The following is a 21843-nucleotide window of genomic DNA, read 5'->3' on the forward strand; positions in this document are numbered from 1 at the left end:
TCCCACCTATAACGTCTTAACCCAGACCAACAATGAAGGGAAAGTACATACAAAACAACAGCTTCAATAGCCCCACTTATTCAAAAGACCTATTTTATTGCTTTGGATTAAAAAAAATGCTCTACTAGGCTCAGAATGCATCTTCCTTTCTAGGTGCAGCTCCTAATATATTTTGGACATTACAACAATACAAACACTAGTAGTGTTAGCATCAAACAAAAGAACATCTGTTTTGGCTTGCTTTACGTTTTTCCAAAGTAAAACTCAACAACTGTATTTTTTATTAATAAACAGGGCCATAAGCCAGTTTATTTTTTAAAAAAGAAAGTACATTACTACTAATATTTTCACATTTCTATATCAGTTTGTTTCCAGTGTCCCCCCACTCTCAGGTGCTGTCTTAAAAAAAACAACAAATAACAAATTTTATCCTCTTGGTTCAAAAAGAACTTGAGTTGTATAAAAATATTTACAAAGCCTAATATGTTTATCCTCATTCTTCTTACTCAGGCTATGGAGTAACAAGAAGTCTTCTATTCTTTGTCTTTCCAGGCTCACATAAATATTTTCATCATCATATTACTTAACATAAGGTACAACTTACTTTGTAATGCGGTCAATATTGGCAATTTGCTTCTGGTTCCGGATTATTTCAATAGCTGCCCAAAGATGCTGGATAGCTTTTGTATCCGCCTGCCGCCTTTTCGTTAAACGTGCCATGACCCGTTTATTTGGTTACCTGCAGCTGATAAAAGCAAACAAAACAAATTAATAATGAGTTATGAAATGGATTACATGATGATAATCTGGCAGCAAACAAGATTATGAGGGAAATTTTGTTAACATACAGAAATCTAATTTGTATATTGCAGTATGTCTTCTACTCTTTGAATGGCTCTTCTAGCCTGGTCAAGGTGTTGCTGGTGGGTTCTTTAACATTAAACAATTGAGAAAAATGCAAAGAAATGCAGCAGTGATTCCAACGACCAAATCAAAAGGACAGCTGGAATTAGCAATCCCAAACTGGTCATGGAAAGTCATCTGGTTTGTAAGCAACCAATCTCCTCACTGCACAGGCTCCTGCCATTACTTTAAGCCTTTCATGTAGGCCTTAAGTAGTACTTGAGTAGAGCCCATTGTATTTTCCCAAGCCCTCAGCACTAAGATGTATTACACCCAGAATTAATGTAACAGCACAGCTCTCATTGTATTAACTGTTCATTTCCATCACTAATACAGATTTAAAAATACCCCTTCTACATGTATAAGCTAGAAGTATATTTTGAAGGAGGGTGAATAAAAAGAAAATTGGAACAATATCATTTTCACCACTCCCGAGAACCAACAGGACCAAAGCATTTATGATGCCATTTGCCTATCTAACCAGCCCTGTGTGGGAATATAATGAGCAGCTGGCTTTGTTTACAAATTTTCCAAAAGCTGCAGGCAATAAGTACAGATAAGCTGTAAATCGCCTACAGCATCATTACGGCAAAGACTCTCCTTTTTGAAGAGCTTAATGATGCATTTTGATCGCTAAATAACTTTCTTCCAGTGCCACCAATTTCTGAAAAAAGAAATGATGGATTTATGGCTCTGCTACTAGATACACAACTTAATTTGAGAGCTCTGTGTCCTAAAAATGAATTCACATGGTATAAACTAAAATACGTATACCCAGCATGCAAGAGTATTAGCATCAAATGTCCCAAAAGAATGGCTAAAATGAAAAACGATGACATCAGTGAAATGTGATTTCAAGCATAAGGTAATAATAAAAAAATCACAACACTGCAAAAATTAAAACAGACCTAATCATTCTGTCACTTGTGAATACGGAACCTCTTTGCATTTATCTGACAAGAGAGTCAGTCAGACCACAAGTTTCTAATACAAGGCTTACTGCAGACCTGACATGGAGGCATAACAATAAAATAAAAAGATATTAAGTTTACGTAGTTTTTTTCCATCCCAAACAAACCTGTATCTCAAAAAAATTATATTAACCCCACTTTTAAAAGAAAATGTCTATATCAAGATGATACAGATGTGATTAATGGAAGAGTGATGCCATAACTGCATCATATTAATTTGGCTGCCTGCCATGCAAGAGGAGAAAAAGAAAGTAGCAGACTTATCCTAATGCTTTCCCATGTCCCCCTCCCCTCACCCATTTCTTGCACTTCCATGTTCCTCTGAACTATTTATAGTAACAAAACGCACATTTGAACATCTTTAGTACTAGAAACAGAGTTGTAGTCTCAATTGTCAATGAGGACTATAACTATCAAAAAAGATGAGAGCATCAGGGTTCTTGTTATACCTATTAGAAAAAGCTAAGGATGTTATAGAGCCCTCTAAGAGTCATGAGGGGAAGAAGAATGGCAAAGACACTGCAGGCTGAGCAAAGTCATTATAAATAGGTGGGAATCGAGCATAACTAGATATTGAAGAGAAAGGAGAGTTGGGGAATTGTGAACTGTAGCATGGTACTAGAGCGTTCTATACAACGACATAATGCTAAGTCATCTTATTTCTCCTTCTACCTTTATAATATAACCTTGCTTTAAAAAATACAAGAGAAATGAAAACATTTTAGAGGGTTTAAAGAAGATAAGGGGGAAACTTTTAAAGGCACAAAAAATCTGCTTAGACTGAATTCCATGTGTATTTCTGAATATCACTTCCAGAAAGTTTAAAAGGAAGCCTGGTGCGGGCAAGGGAGGGATCTTTCTCAGAAGGAAAACCAGAGAAAATTTATTTCATTTTGCAAGCAGAAGAGGAAATATGATAGAGGCGTATAATCTATGAATGATGCAGAGGAGGTCAGCCAAGACTTTTTTTTTTTACCCTATTTCACAAGATAACAGAACATTCCAAATAAAAAGCAGCAAGTTTATCAAGCAAATGTAATATTAAACTGTGGAATTTAATGACAAGACATAATTATTAATGAAAACCAGTTCTGTAAAATACCAAAATGATTTGGACACTTGAGTGAGAATGACCTCTGCACCAATGCTCGCTATGAAGGAATTGCAAGAACTAGGAATTGTCATGCTTCAGGGCATAAGCTGATTGCCAGCTGGGGTCAGAAAAAAGATCCTCTACATGATGTAATTTTGACTAATGGCAAGGCCATTATCCTTTTATTTTATTTCACTCCAAAGCAAATTTTAGATGCTATCAGAGATATATCAGAAATAGCATACTTGACTAGCGATAAAAGTGGTCTGTCTATTTAGGTTTCAATGTAAAATTCAGGAAAGAAACTTTCCTCCATCCTGACCTTTTAGAGTAGTATATAGAAATGATTTCCACAATTTACAGTGATGCTCTAACTGCTTTTTAATATTTTAAAAATAACTAATGGAAGCATACTAGTTTTAGGCTATATACCCCAACTTGCCAAGGTAGCACTCAGCACACCTGTGGAGAAGGGTGGTTTTTGCCACCCCTGTGTCACTCTGACCCTGGGGACTACCAGGAGCCAAAGTGGCTTCAGTGCAGGTTGGAGCAACCTCAGGAGAATCCCCAGCTGCTGCCTCCAGGCAGCCTTAAATCCCTGTCGTGCAGCTGGACCAGCACAAAGAGGATTCAGGGGGGACCAGTCTTTGGTCCTCTGTGTGTAAATGAATACTCTCTTGTGTCTGGAGGGAAGGAAGCGACGCCTGTATCTGAGACAAGACAGAGAGAGAGAAAGAAAATGACAACTGTAATTACAGTTCCTCCTAGCCATGTGGTTGCACAGCTGCATCGCATACTGCAGTCACTGTACGCAGCAAGATGCCTCGTCTTCTGAGGAGCTGGCAACCAGAAGGTGGATAGTGAAAGGTTGTACTCAACTCCCTCGCTACTTCTGATACTGCTAGTATTGGTAATGGGGATAAGAAGCTTCACATCCCTCCAGCCACCTCCTCTGCACTGGCTAGGAAGAAGTGCTCAGGCTTCCTCTTCCCCTGGCAGCCTCTGGTGCCACCAGTGGTAGAGGGCTGAGGGGGCCAGACCCATCTTTTTTCAGGCTAGGGGAGGTGGTAGACAGGATATTCCTTGGTACAGTTTTCTTCATCCCTTCCATTCCTCACCTTCTCTCCACCAGTCTCTTCCTCTGGCTTCCAATTTTCTTTCTTGAAGAATCTGTCTACATGGGTCCCTGGGCAGGATCACCGCTATAGATTCCAAATTCCACAGGACAGGGGTGTCAGCTCTTATTTATCTAGGAAACATCACGCATGTCCAAATCAAACACAGTAATATAGAGTACATACCTATCACATACTTGCTAGGATTTTCTCTTCCAAATGAATGTAATAGTTGTGACTCTTTAAAACAGATTTTACAATTAGCAGCAAATGATACATGTTCAGATGGTATACCTGATGCTTCTGGCATGTTTTTCAGAGGATGTTTTTTAATGCTAAGAAGCAGACAGTCCACATACCCATCAGTTACTAAAAGAGGCAAAATAAATTCCAATTTAAGCATCGTTTCACTTTGTAATTTTATAGCAGAGCAAGGGGCCTTTTGAACTATGGAACCAGGCTAATAAATTAAGGCATGTTTCCACCTATTCATTACATTCAGGTAATTTTCTCGTTATAAAATTAACCACAAGAGTCCACTCCCTACATGGATATAAAATTCTAAAGAGCCTTGCATATTTTTGCAAAATCATTAAGAGGCTAGGATTACAGATCAGCATTCATAGTTTATAAAATATTTCATAATACTGTTTTCATGCACAAGAAGATCCTGGCTGCTGATAAAAAAAAAGCTCCAGGTTGGAGGGCATTCACATATATAGAAAGTGTTCCTTCAAAATAGTATTTTTCAAGAATAAGAAAAGCATGGAAATTTTTGAGAGATTTCTAAACCTGAATTTAACAATTCAAATCTGTATTTGTGTGTAAATCCAATTCAATCCACTTCTATTACCATCACATGCAGAATGGAGAATTTAATCAGTACTAACCAGTTCTATCCTGGGATAGTTCCTTTAATTTGTTCAAGTTGTTCATTTGTAAAGTTGTTGTTTCAGTTCATAATATGATGCAAAGGAATTCTGAAGATCAAACTCTCTTGCTTTTTGTTTTGGAGCTACTAAATTAAGGCCACATACAAGCACTACATTTCCACTGGGAGAATTGCTGTTCTCCCAGTAAAAACCACAGGTCTATAAGCATTCATGCTCTTTTTTCCAGACCAAAAATGATAGTTCTGGAAGAAAGATAACCTAACTCGAACCACCTATAAGTGGCTCCCAGGAATGTTTCTCCTAGGAGAACAAATGCTTTTACTCTTCCTAAGGCTTGCTTATTATTGAACATTCTCAGAACATGGATTGACTTTGGCCACCTCTCCTATACAATTTACAGAGCTCTCTCTGTCTGCTCAAAGACCTCAACATTATTTCTTCAATCTGGCCACTTTCCTCTGAACGGTCATTGCAAGAACTGATACTGGATGCTGTTATATGGGCATGTCCAGACGAGTGAGGCTGCGCAGTATGTGGCGCCGCAAACACGTCTGCAGCGCCACATACCGCACAGTCAGGTGTTCTCAGCACTGCAAGGATGCGCCGCCTGTGTGTGCACTGCTCTGGTTTTACCGACTCGTAGGTACTCTGAAAACCAGAGCTGGGCTGCCCAGAGCCATGCTGCAGCTGCCAGCCAGGCTCTGCCTGGCAGGCTCACTGCTGCTGCAGCCCAGGAGGCCCCCAGGACCTCAGGTAAGGCTGCTGGGGCCCTCACAGTACAGGCCCCAGCCTCCCCCATTACCCCAGGGTAACGTGCTGTGCGCCAAAGTGCACATGGCACTGGCACTTTCCCCAGGGACAAGTGGCAGTGGCGCAAGGTGTGCCACTACTACTTGTCCCCAGAGAACCAAACATTGGCGCTTGTCTGGACACAGCCTATGGGTTTGTGTCTCTTCCAGGACCATGTTGCTAGTTGCTACCACCACCTTGCAGCTCACTGCAGATGCTGATAAGGATAGGCCTCCATAGTTAGATCAACTTCAGTAAATCAGTGCTTGCATTACTCATTTAAGCCATTGTATTGTAGAGTTATGTAAAGTGCCTCCTAGATTAGTCAACTCACCAATAGTATTCAAAGCTACTCTCTATAGCAGGATGGAAACATCCAATGTTATCTAGATATTCGTAATTTTGTTCTTGATTTCTTGATTATAAGACAATTGTTTAGCAGTGCCAACTGGCCAATCAGTCTTTTGATGCATTTTGTTTACCAATGCATTGAGGAGGCAGAAATTGTTAAAGTCCAAATTTCCAAGTACTCCATCTACTCCATTTCCATGACAGTCATTAAATTCCTGGTTGAAAAATCACTGCCCATTTGGTGCCTTGATGAAGTTTCTGGAGAGCTGAGAAATGTTTAGATTCCCAGTATTTGCTATGGATACATTCTGCTCAGGCTGTCAGAAAATTCCTGGAAGCCAATGAAATTGAGGACAATGAAACTGAGGACATTTGTTGTTCAACAAGATTAGCATGAAGGTATGTATGACCAATGGAAAAACAGGCAGGATGAAAAACAGTTTTTTCTTAAAATTTGCTGTTCATGGTTGAGGATTCTGTTCACTCAGTAACACACACACACACACACGGTCTTCATAAAGTCCTTGTGTACTTTTAAACTTTAGCAACTTAGGTTGTAGGTATGATAGAAACAATCAGTAAAAGGCATTTAAAAGCAAATTTATTAAAGTTTTAGGACAACTAGAGTACACAATGCTAGACTTCAACATAACCACCATCCATCATGATGCAGTGCTCAATCCGACCTTTCAACTCCTTGAAAACATTTCCCAGTTGCTCTCGAGTTACTGCACTAATTGCATTGGTGATCCTAGCCTTAAGTTCCACCAAAGAACGTGGTTTTAACAAGTAAACTACACTTTTAACATGTCCCCATAAAAAGAAGTCCAAAGGCGACAGGTCAGGCGAACGAGGTGGCCAAGCAATTGGTCTACTTCTCTGGTCCACCAAGGCACTTCTCTGGGAAAATGTCATTTAGGAACTGTCATACATTCAGAGTGTAGTGGCACAGAGCTCCATGAATAAATTTGTTATTACTTATGAAGTCTATCTAGCATTGTGTACTCTTGTTGTCCTAAAACTTTAATAAATTTGCTTTTAAATGCCATTTACAGATTGTTTCTATCATACCTACAACTTAAGTTATTAAAGTTTAAAAGTGCACAAGAACTTTATGAAGACCATATGAGTATAGTTTAAGTACAGTGGAGGCCAATTCACATGTGGGGTGTTTTTCTACTGAATATTAAGAAGTTAAATCTCCAGAGACTTCTTAGAGCCACAATATTGTATTTACATGTTAGTATTTAGCTGTTTCATTATGGAGACGAAGGAAACATTCTGTGAATAAACTAAAAACCTAAAAATTTCACTTCCTGGGTGGGAAATGTTAGTAAGACTAACAAATATCAGGACTAGATTTAGATGTCACACACTGTCAATGTGGATTTATCTATCTCACTCTGTCTTTGCTACATCAGGATAGTGAATTTAAGACAGGCTTTTCAAAGCAAGGAGGTGGCAAACCAGAATTGGAAGAAACCAAAAGAAAAAAAAATCAGTGACACTTTTTTTTCAGCTTTAGTCAGTGGGCGGACTGTGGCAATCTGAAACAGGCTCACCATGTATACTGAATGCCTGATGGATTGGCCCAAAGCTAAAAACTCTGAATCTTGATTGCTCAGCCCAGGTACCAAGCTTGCTTTAAACCCTGGAGCAAATCATTTAGCATCTCTTTCAGTATTTCCCTCTCTAAACAGATAATTAAAACTTACTTCCTTTCCTCACAGGGCATGAGATTTAACTAAGTAACCTTCACACAGCAGTTTGAAATCATACAAGAAACATGAGTTTAAAGTGTTATTCTTCTTTTTCATATAGGAGCATGAGGGCTCAAAGACTCAGTCTTCATTTTGTGTATTACCCATTTTACATTTAGAACGTATTTTATTTTTAAAATAAATTTATTTTTTACATTTCTCAGGCTGACTTGATCAGAGAACAGAGATTGTAACTCTCTTTCTTCACAGTAGCACAAGCCTCAACTTTGTGCTGAGATACCTGTGCTTCAAATACAGCTGATAGTTATCCACCTGGCTTGGCTAACTTGAGTCCTGTTTAAAATACAGTAGTACTGGGTTGGGGAGATCGACACACAAACCAAGAAACATAATGTGATTATAGATACTAATTCTTACAGTACATTTTAAAAGTTCACACAAAACTGTATGTTTCCTAATTTGTAAGGCTCTTGTCTTGTATTCAGCAAGAACTTAGAGTCTCTAACTACAAAATCTGGAAGTTAAGTTTCTAGAGAATATTGCAGGTCTGAATTTCAACAACTCCTTAAAGAGCTATAAATATTCTGCAAGTTAGTTTATAGCTAAAGTTGTGGTCTGAATTTCCTTTCATCACTGGTTACATTGGGTGGTTAGATTCTGACAGTCTTCTCTAAGAGAAAAAGCAAAAGCAATAGTTGCTTTTTGCTGTGTGGGGTTTCCTTTAGTTTATTAAAAAAGAAAAAGAAAAAAGAAGCTTCTCTTTGATTTTATGAAAAGTGGAGCACGTTTATTAGAGGTTAAAACCACAGTATTTTCAATCTTTGAATATTCAGTCTTCATTTGATTCAAAGCCCATTAAAGTCACTGAGTGTCTTTCTATTGACTTTAGCGGACTTTGGAACACGGCCTGTTCCTTAACAGTCAGTGAGAGCTCTCCCAAGCCCCTCAAACTGAAAATGTGTGGAGGTTTATAAGAACTGTGTTGCAGCAGAGTAGTTCAACAAAAGAGCCTGTACATACAATAGGCAGAAAGTCTGTCTTAAAATATTTAACCCAAACAGCTTCAGAAATGTTTCAAATTTTAAAATGAAAAAAAAAAAAAAAAAAAAAAAATCAAGAAATTCTAAAGCTACAAGTCCTATACCAGGAGTGTTGCTTAGACTAATCCGCGCTAACGTAATATTTGTAATTACTAGTTAGTACTTTGATATAGAATATATGCAATATGTAATGTATTTTTCAGTGTCCTTATTGCAGGGGCTGTATGCTAGAAGGACACACTTGTTAGCATGATGATACTACATTAAATACATGGCCACGTCCAGAAGAGCGCGGCTGTGTGGTATGTGGTGCTGCAGACGCCACACACTGCACATTCATGCATTTCCCCCACGGCTACCTTGCAGTGCAGGGTATTTTTTTGATCCTGGGATCAAAACAACCTGAAAGGAAAAAAAGCAAGGCGGCACATGTGGTGGCGGTGCATGTGGCGGCAGTGCATGCTGTCCAAAACCGGAGCCTGGACAGCCAGAACACACTCTGGCTGCTGGCCAGGCTCCCAACTGCAGGACTGTTGCAGTTGTAGCTTCCCCAGCACATAGGACCCCAGGTAATGCTGCTAGGGTCAGCACAGTTGCTAGCCCCAGCCTCCCCTACCCCACCTGGGCTAACCTGCCGTGTGCTAAAGGGCATTCCCTGGGGACAACTAGCAGCAGCAAAGGGTGCTGCTGCCAGCTATCCCTGGGAAACCAAACATATGAGTTAGTCTGGATGCAGTCCATGTATGCAACGTGAGGAGTTTTATGCTACGATAACCTTAGTTTTTGTTTCCCAGTTTTTCCTCTAGGTTTGGCACCTTAAAAGTTTTTCATGAGCTTTTGCACAATTCAATGAAATGCAGTCTTTTGGTAAAAATCCCCAAACCATTACTACAGACATATGGAATCATGCAGTTCTGCTTTTATGCAGTTGCACTTTTAAACTCCAGTGTACAAGACGCATGAAAGACTTGGCTACTTCTTGACGGCGATCCAACCTGGCACTGAGCCACCGCAGAATTCCAGAGTGCCCAAGGCAATAGTGTAATTAAACACTTCTGCAGTTTTTCACTGCACATGTATACAAGCAATTCTTTAACTGCATATATTGTTCTTTTCAAATTTTCTTACTTCACATTTACTAAGCAAATATCCTTCACTAAGATTTAAGCATATGGTGCTTGAGGTTTTCAAGTTCAGACATTTTAAATTACACAGCACAAAAGGTTTTCTGATTTTTTTAACCAGCCCTGGGACTCTTTCTTGTTTACCTAACTGAAAAGATTTTGTTCCAAATGTATGCTGAGACCAGGCATCAAGGGCTTCATCCCAAATACAAAATTTCTGAGAAAGTGATGAGTAAGTGAAAACAAAGGGTTATACTGAAAGCTGAGATGCAGCATTAAAATAGCAACTGCCAAGAAAGCCAGCAGCATTAGATATGTAACCACAGCTACAAGCTCTTAAAAAAATAGTGCTTTAAACAAACTTATAGCCATTACAATTATTCAACAAGACCTTTAACAGTAATTTACAGCAGTGACACATACTTTTGTACAATGTTCTGTGCCAAATTCAAATATATAGGTATATACAGAATCTAACCATAGATTCTTCCCTGGATTTGGAATTCCATTATCAATTAGGAAGCTGTGCTGCAACGGTTTAGTACCTTCACACAAAGTGAGAGAAACTATTCTCAGTTCCCAACTGGTAGAATGAAATGAATTGGGTGACACCATGAACGACTGGTACCGCCTTAGTCAGGGGGAGCATGTGCCCCCCCCCCCCAACAGGCCCCCCCCACAGGTGATCTTGTGGACTGGGGCACAGGGGGCTGCTCACTGCAGCAAGCGCTGGCCAATCACTGCAGCCGTTTCCAGATGTGTCCACAGCCACTCTTGGAAGTGGATGCAGCGATCGCAGCAATCGGCCGGTGCCTGCAGGGGGGGCACCAGCACTCTCACCTGCCCATCACCTAAGTGGCGAGCACAGACGGTCAGGGGGTGCACCAGCACTCTCAGGGGTAGGTCCACCCCCTACACATCACCAGTGGGTGACATGGGTTTGGAGACTAGGTTTTCTGTCTGGTAGCAGCATTCTCAATCTTAGTGGCTAAGTACAGACGGTCAAAAAGCCCAGGGCTGAATCAATTCAGTCTTTGCAGGTTAGTCTAAACTGTAGAGATTAAACCAAGAAGGAAATGAACAGACATTCACTTTTGATTCAGGAAATGCAGCCACGTGACTGCAGTGGCTCAGGCCAGAAGTCAGAGGTGCTAGAGCATATGCATCCCAGCCTGTCAGCCACTGTCAGAGGGAAGGAAGGAAGCACCAAGGCCTTTCCCCTCTCCCTACTTGAGGGGAGAGGGTGTAGCCAGGCCCCAGCCTGTACGCTGAGGCCTGGTGGTGGGACACTTTAAACCCCCCACCATGGCCTGCATGAGACCCCAGTCTGGGTTTACCACACTTCTCCCCCCCCCCCCTCAAGGGGAGTGGGGGGCAGCTCCTGTCAGGCTATGGGCGGGGAAGGGGGGAAATGTAGTAGCACTGAATTTGTATAAGCTTGAACAAAAACGGTCCTTTCTCTGAACTGAGCATGTATTGAACACAGCAATTTGCAACCTCAAGCACGCAACAGAAAACAACCAGAAATCTTCACCTAAGCTAAGATGCAGCCCAGTAAAACACAGCAAGAGTGCACGCAGTGCAGTCTCTAAATTAAAATGCAATGTAATACACCAAAAAGACAAGAGAAAGCCTTGCATAAGTCTCATGTAATCCTGGGGACAGTGTTCCCTTACAGCCAGGTATTCAGAAAGGCCTTCTCGGGGAATCAGCAGGTGGTCTTAGGTCAGGGGTGGGCAAAATGCGGCCCCAGGGGTTGGATGCGGGCTGCTAGGCCATTCTATCCAGCCCGTGGAGCCCCTAAAAAATTTAGAAAATTAACATTTACCTGCCGTGGGCTGCCTGTCATGCAGCCCTCAATGGCTTGCTGAAACTCAGTAAGCGCACCTCTGTTCAAAATAATTGCCCACCCCTGTCTTAGGTGCTGGAGTGGAGATCCCACAGGACTCATCTCTATCTGGGTTTTTACAGGCACACTTGCACCCCCTTTGGCAGGACTCTCATGCATTCCTTGTCTTTTGTCCCGGTGTGAGTGTTCCAGTCTCCCACCTTTTACAGGTTCTGCTTTATAATGTAAATGTAGTTCTCTGCTTTCTTTGGTCACATCAGCCTAGTCTGGGACTCTCTCCTGTTCTCTTACCTCCAACTCCAGCACATACATGTGATGATTGTGCCAAGTTTTGCCAACACCTCCAACCTCTCAGTCTGGTCCTGCAGGGCTTGGCCCTGTGGTCACGCGTAGCAGGGGACCAGACCCTCTTGCCTCAGTTCCCCAGCCTCTTCCCCTCCCCTATGGCCTGGGGGAGCTGAGGGGAATTACACCCCCTGCCCCTCCTCTTATCAACTGGTTTGCCTCAGTCTCTGCTAGAGGTGAGAGGGGATGGAGTCTGCTGGTCTCCTGCTGGCCCCTTGCCTGATAGGGAAGTGGGGTGGGGATTAAAGCCCGCCCCAACCTCAGCCAAAATTTGTCCGGGGGTGGGGGGCAGTCCCTTTCAGGCTGTAGTCCCCCCCCGCCCCATGTCCTGCTCAAGCAGAGAGAAGGGGTCATGGCCAGCACAATGACCGAGGGAAGGGGAGATTAAAGCCGCTCCCAGACCCCAGCCAGAGCTTACGGGGGGGAGGGGGGCAGTCCCTCTCAAGCTGTTGCCCCCCCACCCCCTCCACTCCATCAGTCTGGCAGGGGCTGCCCACCACCCCCGGGCAGACTTGGCTGCAGTCCCCAGCTGGGTTTCCCACCCCCACCCACTTGTCAGCCAGCCCTCACTGTTCTGGCTAGGGACCAGAGGGGCAGGGCCAGGGCCAGCCCTGCTCTCTGGAGCAGACAGCACAGCCAAGCCCAGGGCTGCAAAACATCCTGGGATGCTGGGGGACAGTGATTTAACTTGAACCAGGAATGGGTCTGGGACAGAAGTTTCATAAACTGGTTTGACTTAAATCAGTTAAGTCTGATACTACATTCAACCAGGTGTAGCTTAAATCAGTTTCAGCCATTTTGAAACTGGTTTAAATGCACTGAACTGCTGTTACAGGTTTAAACCAGTTTCTGATCACTTAAACCACTTTATGTGTAACTTCTGTCCTTAGCCAGTAAGGAGGGTTGAAGAGGAAGCCAAAACCTGAGACAGTTAACTTATTATGTCAGATCTAGCTCATGGTACTTTTCTCTCCAGGTAGCACCCCATTTTATCCTAAGCTAGAAGATACAGGTTAGTTTGTTATGATTTCTCTCTTTTGGTATTTTTTCTCAACAGACATAAATTCAACATTTGTTTTATAAAAAATAAACTATACATTGCTAACAATAACTTCAGAGTTTTAGAATTTATTACATACATCTAGAACCACACACCCTCTCACATTACCAATCAATCTTAACAGGATCTTTAACAGTTACACTGTTAAAATTAGATTTAAAAAAATATAGGCCTTGTCTACACATGAGAAATTCAGCAGTTTGCCTAAAGGTGTAAACTGTAAACATATTTAGCAATATCCTGTATAAATGCTTTTACTTTGACCTAAGAGAAGTTTATGCTTAAATTGCTAATCAAGCTAAACTAATATAAAAGAGTGTCCAAAAGGATTTGCTTGCATTATTTTAACTAAACCACTTTAAAAGTGACAAGTTTAGTTAAACTGGTGCAACTCTATTATGGAGATAAGCTTTATCCTGCCTAACAACACCACCGTTTCCAACCACTACATAGCAACGTGCTAGTTTGAAGTAGCTTGTATGTTGCTCATCACCAAAAGAATATACCTCTTTATCAAATGAAACATTCATAAAAAAAGTGCAATCAAAATAACTCCAGGATCACTTTCATTTTATAGAAGGTACATTACCACAAAAGAGAGATGTCTTCTGTTGTCTACATGGGAATATAATGTGGAATAAAATAGAGCATGAATTCAAAGTCTGATAGTTATCGCATAACTAACTATTCCTTGCATGGACACTTTAATTCCACACTGTGCACTATGACTGCATTTCTAGCTTTAAAAATTCAAAATTCATATGCAATGCCACTAAGCTCAAAATGGCCACTTTTAATGCAAAATAAAAATGTCTATATGAGAAGCTAGTGCTTAGCAGTTATTCCAAACTATAAACCCCATATAGATAAGCCTTTAGTAAATATAAATTTCCTGTTCACTTTCTTGGCCTAAGTAAGCACAGCTGATTAATGCAGCTATGTATCCTGACAGGGTTCCAAAGTAGTCTTGATTGGAATAAGGGAAATCATGTCCAAAGAAGGCTCAGATGAAGGCTGGAATTTAGTTTTGGATGTTAAGTAGATGCCACACTATGTTTCCTACCAACTCTGCAAGCCTCTTTCACAAAACCAAGTTGGTGCAGAGACCCTGGAAAATGCACACACGAATGTTAGGTTTTCATCTAAACTGTTGCTAAATATATTCTTTTCCTTATTAATTCCTTGGCCTACCTCAAATCAGACATTTTGTCTCTTCAAAGAACCTACTCATACTGTAAGCTCTTTGAGAATACAACTGGCTTTCCTATATGTTTTTGTACAGCACCCAGCACAAAAGGTACTAGAAATAAATAATAATGACAATGATGTCAAGAAACTTTTGGTTTCTTTGATACCAGCCCAGCAAAAAAGCTACAAAAGGAACACAAATATACACGAGCATTACTCTTTTATGTTGTAATTTAAAGAATACTTTTTTCTTCCATTGGCAATGTGCTATTTACAGAGAAAAAATAAATTAGTCTTTTTCATGGGCATGTTTCATTCTGCGCAACTATACAACACACAGTTAAATTTTTCATGCAAACTTTCAGGTGCTCGTCAATAACAGTAAAGGCATTTCATCTGAGGTGATTTAGGTGTGAGGAAGAACAAGAAGCTGATAGTTTTTGCAGATTGAACTAAACCTTATTGTTTTTTCTTGTCATCTCATTCTCTGAAAAAACACAACACACATAACTGACTAGATATTTAAACTAAAACTTTTAAGATGGATGCTAGTAGTGAGACTTGAACGTAACGTTTGTTAGAACCATCCTCTTGTTAACCTGTGTATTTGTTGATAGGAGGCAGCTAAATCAACTTTGTGGCCTCACAAAAATGGAAACCGTCTGAACACGTTTGAATGTTTGTTTTGCTGAAGACATTTTCTTTGGCCTCTCCCTCTTCATAAATGTAAAGAGAACGAGAAAAAATCTTTTTAAGGCAAAAGTATTCATACATTGAGTCATCTGAAAATCAAGTATCTGTCAGGAAGATAGACACTTTCCTCCAGAATTCCTGCCTTGAGGACCTCTCTTTGGAGATATGGTCTTCTGTTAGCTTTTAACCCTTCCCTATACTCTGAAATATACGGAGAGCTTCTCCACGAGGACAAAGGAGCATCTTTACATCTCGTACTGTTTGGCATTGAATTCAAACATAACTGCAGGAAGAGAGGGCATGAATTCCACACCAACTGAGAAATCAGAATCCATGCTACTTCCAGGCCCAAGATGTGAAATCAAAGCAAAATCTGAAAACCTTCAGAAATATGCTCAGAGTTCCACACAGCTAAAATACTTGTCGTGTTGACCTGTGACAGGATCATAGGAAAATAGAGCTGCAAGAGACCTCACAAGGTCATCTAGTCCAGGCTCCTGCTCAAGGCAGGATCATCCCTGACTGAACCATCCCAGCTAGATGTCTGTCTAACATGCTCTTGAACGTAAGGATGGAGATTCCACAGTTTTTTGATGTAACCTGTTTCAATGCTTGACCCCCACAATGTGCATAAGATGAGCCAGAGACAACATAGTGCCTAAGCTGAGAGGCTTTTACTGTATCAAATCAAAAGAAACTTTGAAGGGGGCAGGGGGCAGAGAGAGAGAGAAAACTACAAAAAAAATGTTTTTGAAAACTAATTTTTCCTGACCTTTAGCTTCTAAATAAACCACTGGGTTCAAGTAATGGCTGCGCCCATCAAGCAGAAATCGTGCAATTACAATTGCCTCTGCTATATGTTAAATATATTATGCAATTAACTGCTTAATTGTACAATAAATTTAGCCTGGTCACATGTACAAAGTAAAACCAGCCACAAGTGCAAAGTAATTAGCGCACAATTAAATGGTTAATTGTGTAATAAATATAGAGCAGCCATATGTATAATGATCACACAATAAAAATGACTATGCATCTATAAAAAAGAGCCAACCAGCTATAAGGTTAGTGCTTGAAAATGTGTAACTACTCTGTAGCTGGTTTCTATACAGCTTTAATTTGAACATGCATCCAGGTCCTTATGCCCTCACCTGACAGGTCTTTTTCTCTCTTTTTCTTGAAAAGTTGGAAAGTACAATTTTCAAACTGTCCATTCATGTCTAGCTCTGGAGTTAGTTCTGTGCTTTGCATGGTTAACTCTTCTGAATACAGTGTAATAACTGTTCAACTGAACTGCTCACTTCCCATCAACCCAAAAAAACCCTTTTTCCCTCCAAAGGTTAAACTGATAGCAGGTCAAGTTTAAGCTATTTTTAACAGAGCCCTGACCATAAAAATAAACAGCTTATTTCATTCATGCCTTTCTACTATATTGGTTTCATCAAATCTTTTCTCCAAAAAATTCATACATGGACAATGCTCAAGCATGCTTCATTCACAAGGAAGAAAGAGATCAACATGAGAGAAGTTGTCATAAAAAGTAATTTATTATGTTAAGCAGGATTCACTACTGAAGAAATCATTAGAACAGGTAACAGCTGTGTATAATTATTAAACAAACTTTTTTATCTTAACTGGAAGACCTGGTAAATGATGGAAAAAAGCTGGAAGAGCATAAAGCTTATACAGAGAAAGTGTGGCATGCAAAAGGTGATATAAAGACAGAATCATTTAATCAAGGAAAATGGTCAGCTATCATGCATTTAACACATCACTATACCAAACTCTCCACGTCAATTGATAGTCTCATCAAACCAGGGCTGTAGTCCACATGCAGCAAACTCTGACTCAATCCACTCTTGTACTATAGCATTCCTCACCCACAACTTGTCAACAGAAGACAGGTAGGAGTGGAGCACTACACTGCATCATTTTGACTTCTTATCAGCCCAACAGTAGTGGGATGGCATAGGGGAGTTTATCAGATTTATTTTCCTGGCTTGGATTAGGAGGTGACCTGTTTGGCAGGCACTTTAAACATGTTTGGCTGTGGCATTGCTGTTGTCTTCTGGTGTGTGTTCTCAGGCCTTGTGTCATGTTTCTCATCTCTTTCTTGCCTGCAACCAAACTGTGGCACTTCAGTGCAGGGCAGTTTCTCCCAGAATCTTGCCGATTTGGTGGTGGGTGATCTGAATTTCACACTTTGTGGTACTACAGCTTTCACTTCCCTTTCTCGTCTTACTATTGCATTTCCTTTTTCTCTACACCTGTCCAACTTCTCTTGTCTGACCTCCAGCTCTTTACAATATTATCAACATCCATGCTCTGTGCTATAGCCATGGGCGAAGGGAGACACACAGTGAAAAGCCTTGCAAGAGTAAGCTGCTTTCTCTTTCCCACTGGCAGGTGCCACTCAGTTACTCTTTCTAACAATGCTGTTTATGTGACAGAGCAAATCAACCTTACAAAAAGCTAAGAGCTATCATTCCTGATACCTCATTATCCAGATCTTGATGCGCATGAAACCATTCAGTGTATTGCACTTCTATCCACTTACAGATTATGAGGGACAAGGGCAGGCACTGTTGCCAGTAGCAATGGGACTTTATTTCAGGTGCTTGCTGAGCGAAGCTTGGGTTGTTTTCTTTCATTCCCCGCTTCTCTCCTCCCCCACTTTGTACATCTGTATGTGACTGAATAATAATACACCCCTGACCTAGGTGCTCTTTTACCCTGTAATGTACAAGTCCACTTTTCATTCAGTCTTATGGTAGGATCCATTTCAAATGACTCCTATTTCCTTTTAATTGTTCTCTACTTGTGCTCCTACAGTTGTCATACACATGGTTTAAGTTCATTTAAGGATTAACTAGTTTCTCTGACTTCCTGACCATGCTGTGGAAAGGTTGAAACAGGCAAAGGAAAGCTCTCGTCCTTTTAAAAGTGCTATTATTTCCAAGGTAGTACTGGATCCTAGTACCTGGATAGTAGGTTTGGATCCTAATGTCCCATAGTGTCGTCAGCTTCATGCCTTTCAAAGGACTCAGTTTTCCTTTGCATTTGTGGATCCAAAGAGGGTTCACTTCCAGTTCTGGGTGTAAGTTTTACTAACGTCATTTGCTTCAGGAACAAGGTATTAAACCCTGAATGTGGCAAATAAAGTGCAAGAAGGCTGCAGTGGTATTCCAGTGTCTTAATGTTAATTCTATTAGCACTTAGGAAATGTCGTTTCCTTGGCTTGTAAGATTAAAAATGTGCCATTCTTTTTTAATATCTATGATTTCCTAGTTAAAATGATTGTAGGCTTGAGTCTTCACTGAAATTCGTCTACAACAAGTTCCCTTTTGGCTAAGTTTTTCAGGCAGGAACTACATCAGACTGTTTTTCCCACTGAGGCCTCTTCATGAATGGTCACTACTATTACATCACTAGTGTAGACCAGGGGTGTCAAAGATAAGGCCAGCAGGCTGGATCCAGACCACAGAGCCTCAATATCTGGCACCTAGTGCTGTCCTGTCCTGGATCCACGTGTGGCATGGGCCAAACTAGTACAGCACACAGTGCTCCCCCTCTCCCCCCGGCTGTTCCTGGCCATATGCTGCATGTAACCTACCCGAGGTGGTCTAAAACCTGTGCTGCATGCAGGCAGCACCCTCTCTGGCTAGTCTGAGACTATCCTGCATGTGCCGTTCCCCTCCCCCCCCCCAATTGTTCTGGGCTGGATATTGCATGCAGTGTGGGTCCCACACTGGCCTGAATAACTGCCCCATGCAGCACCCACCAGCCCTGCATGGGCACTGCATGAGGTGCAGTCCTGGACTGGCTGGGTGAGGGCTCAGTGTGGTAGATCCAGCATGGAGTAAGGCTGGTCCATGGACCCAGTCCAGCCCATGGGGCCAGCTGCATGCCATTCATTCAGCCCATGGTGCTAAATGAGTTCGACATCCCTGGTCTACACCAATCACTGACATCCCAGCTTAGTGGAAGTCTAGATGGCCTGGTTGTTAAAACACTGAAGTAAAGCTCAGTCTTCTTAGTGCTCTCAACTTTGCAGCCTCCAGCAGAACTGCTCTGCTGGAAACCTTGAATGGCTGACATAGGCAAGTCAAATATTTCATTTACAACTTGTGAGTCCAACTACAAAACATACACTCAGCAACAGAGCTCCATCTAAGCAACAGAAAAGCTAAATCCTATGATTCCATATTTACTGTATAACCAATAGGCCACCTGGTTAGGGATAAACACAATGCCACAAGAGGATGGCAGCAAAGGAAGTAAGTCTTTTCCTGTTTGTTGCTGTTTCAATATTGTGTGCTTCCTGGTTTGTACTTCCATTTCTACATATAATGCTAGATTCCTGGGAATAATTCTATATATTTTACTTTTCATCTTTTGAATATGGTCCACAGAAAGTCCTTATGTTACTGACAATTTCAAAAATAAAATGACAACAAGAACAACCCAACAGCCTGGGGCAGCCTGAGAAAATTTCAATCCAAATAGATCTGGACAAGTTTGGCAAAATTACAAGCATCTAGAAAAGTGTGTCCTATAAAGGAAAGTATCAGACAATCAAAATAAGCAAATGCTAATCTCAGCTAATAACAGTACCATATTTTCTTGCATATAACATGCTCTGGAAAAGATACACACCTTGTTTTTCTAAGGCAGAATGAAGAAAAAACAAAAGGTTTGTTCTTGTATTAAGTAGCTGATTAGCAGTGACCAGAGAACTGAGCCTGGACATTGCTCTTTTTGTAGTGGATCATGTGCAGAATTACTCTTGCTTTTGCCTGCCAGTGGCAGAAACTGCTGTTACCACATTTCCTTGCTTGTGATGTGCACCCCAATTTCAAGCAGTTGTTTTTTTGAAAAAAGGTGCACATTGTATGTGATAAATTACAACCATCAATAAAGGCAGAATTATGCCCCAAACGTTGAAAATTGTGACTGACAGATGTTAGCCAGCCAGTTCCTGGGCAGGCAGTTGCTGCATAGGCAGAAAAATGTGGTTTTCAAGGTGAATGCATTCTAAAATGTTATGAGCCTCTTTATATTTTGTGTGTAGAAACATCCTATAGAGACAGGAAATAATACAATATACAAACTTGCTTTAAAAAGAGAGCTTTACTTTCTCTTCTGCTTCCTTGAAATGCTCAGATTGGTATCTCCACACAAGCCGTATATTTGTGTTTTGTTGATTTGTTTTATTTCTGGAACAGTTATTTGTGTTTAATGGCAGAGCACAGCTACTGCAATAAGAACATTTTCTTCTAAATGATTTGTTACAAAAAGTGAAAACAGCACAGGAAATAGTACAGAGAGATAAACTGATAGGATTACCCACTAACATGACAGTGTAGAGACCATTCCCCCCCACAAAAAAAAATCAAGACATTTCTAGCAATAATGCTAAATTTAATATCTCTCTGAACAGTGTAGCACTGATGTATTTGATGCTGAGCTATTTCTATGTGAAGACTTAAGATGCAGGGAAGCACTAGTGAAGCTTATTAGGTTTATAAAAGCAGCTAGACCCAGGACTTTGGAGATCCATACGAACTATGAACTGTTTGGACCTAAGAGGCAGGAAGGGTAGATAGGGAAGAGAAATCTGCAGACCTAGACATTTTTTTTTTATCGACTCACTGTTGGTGCTTTGAGGATTTCTGAACCATCTTCCAGAAAACGCTTAAGTCTCTTCACTGACAATACAGGGATCCCACAGACCTAACTGTATTTCCTAGCATCAGTGCAATGAGATCAACCGACTTATACTTCTTTAGGCAAAACTGTTAATGGACACTAAGTGAAAGTGTTTAGGTTTACCCTATGTCTAACTGAAAATCAATGGATTTTAGACTCCTGATTCACTTACGCAGTCTTAAAAATTCAACATGGGGGCAATATGGAGCATAATTACATTAATTTGTTCATACTTACAGGCTTCAGTTTAGCTACTACTGGAACTGCCATCTCACCACCCTGACTTCCTCAGGAGGCAGCTCCCAAAATCTATATGGTTACTCTGAATCTGAATTATGAGCAATCCCTGAGACCACCTCAAAACAGCGAAGTGAAAGCAAGAAAAGTGTATGAGTAAGTAAAAGATGAGGTCTATACATGTAACTTAAAAAAAAAAAAAAAAAAAAAATATATCATTCCCTTCTCCTAAAGAGTCCCTTCAGTTTGGTCCTTGTGCAACCTTCCTGCCAAAAGAAGCTGTATCTGTAACTATATTACATGACTGAGCAGTCCACCAAGGAACAGCTGCTTTATTTATATACAATGCTCCAGTCTTTGCCATTCAAGGACTTTGCACAAGAGAGGGTGTAGAAAAAGCAGTTCAAATCCTCTAGGATTAATCTGATATCATAATTCAAACCTATTGCCTTAGAAGCCTTCTTTGTCCCATCCTGTGATTTATTTAAAAGAAAAATACTACTCTGTGATGCATCTACACAAGGTTTTTACTGCTGAACTGCCTAAATTAGCTCTGCAGTAAACATCTCGGTGTCTACACATGCGGCTCTATCCAGATGAACAAAACTAATAAACTCTGCAGCAGGTTAGTATTTGTAAATACAAATATTATCCTGCTGCGGAATTTTTTTTTGCACGCAGCAACGCACGTGTAAATGCTGACCCAGTGGGCACAAAATTGCTTCAGTGCAGGCGCTACCTGCGGGCTAGCCCCATACTAGA

At 40.8% G+C, this 21843-nt stretch overlaps 1 protein-coding gene across 8 annotated transcripts in view; it reads right to left on the reverse strand.

Annotated features, from left to right (window-relative positions):
- ZMYND11 (zinc finger MYND-type containing 11) overlaps positions 1-21843 on the reverse strand; it is a 165182-nt gene that overhangs the window by 100466 nt on the left and 42873 nt on the right. For 6 of the 8 annotated variants that reach the window (XM_014609014.3, XM_014609016.3, XM_014609017.3 and 3 more), the window contains 2 exons: positions 4086-4216; positions 605-745 (listed from right to left, as the gene is read on the reverse strand). In XM_014609014.3, coding sequence (XP_014464500.1) covers positions 605-720 — 116 coding nt within the window. In that variant the 5' untranslated portion in view covers positions 721-745; positions 4086-4216. The remainder of the gene's footprint in view (positions 1-604; positions 746-4085; positions 4217-21843) is intronic. The other 2 variants (XM_019498704.2, XM_059729176.1) reach the window with 1 other exon arrangement.

Source organism: Alligator mississippiensis, chromosome 5 (assembly GCF_030867095.1).
Source record: "Alligator mississippiensis isolate rAllMis1 chromosome 5, rAllMis1, whole genome shotgun sequence".
Lineage (NCBI taxonomy): Eukaryota > Metazoa > Chordata > Crocodylia > Alligatoridae > Alligator > Alligator mississippiensis.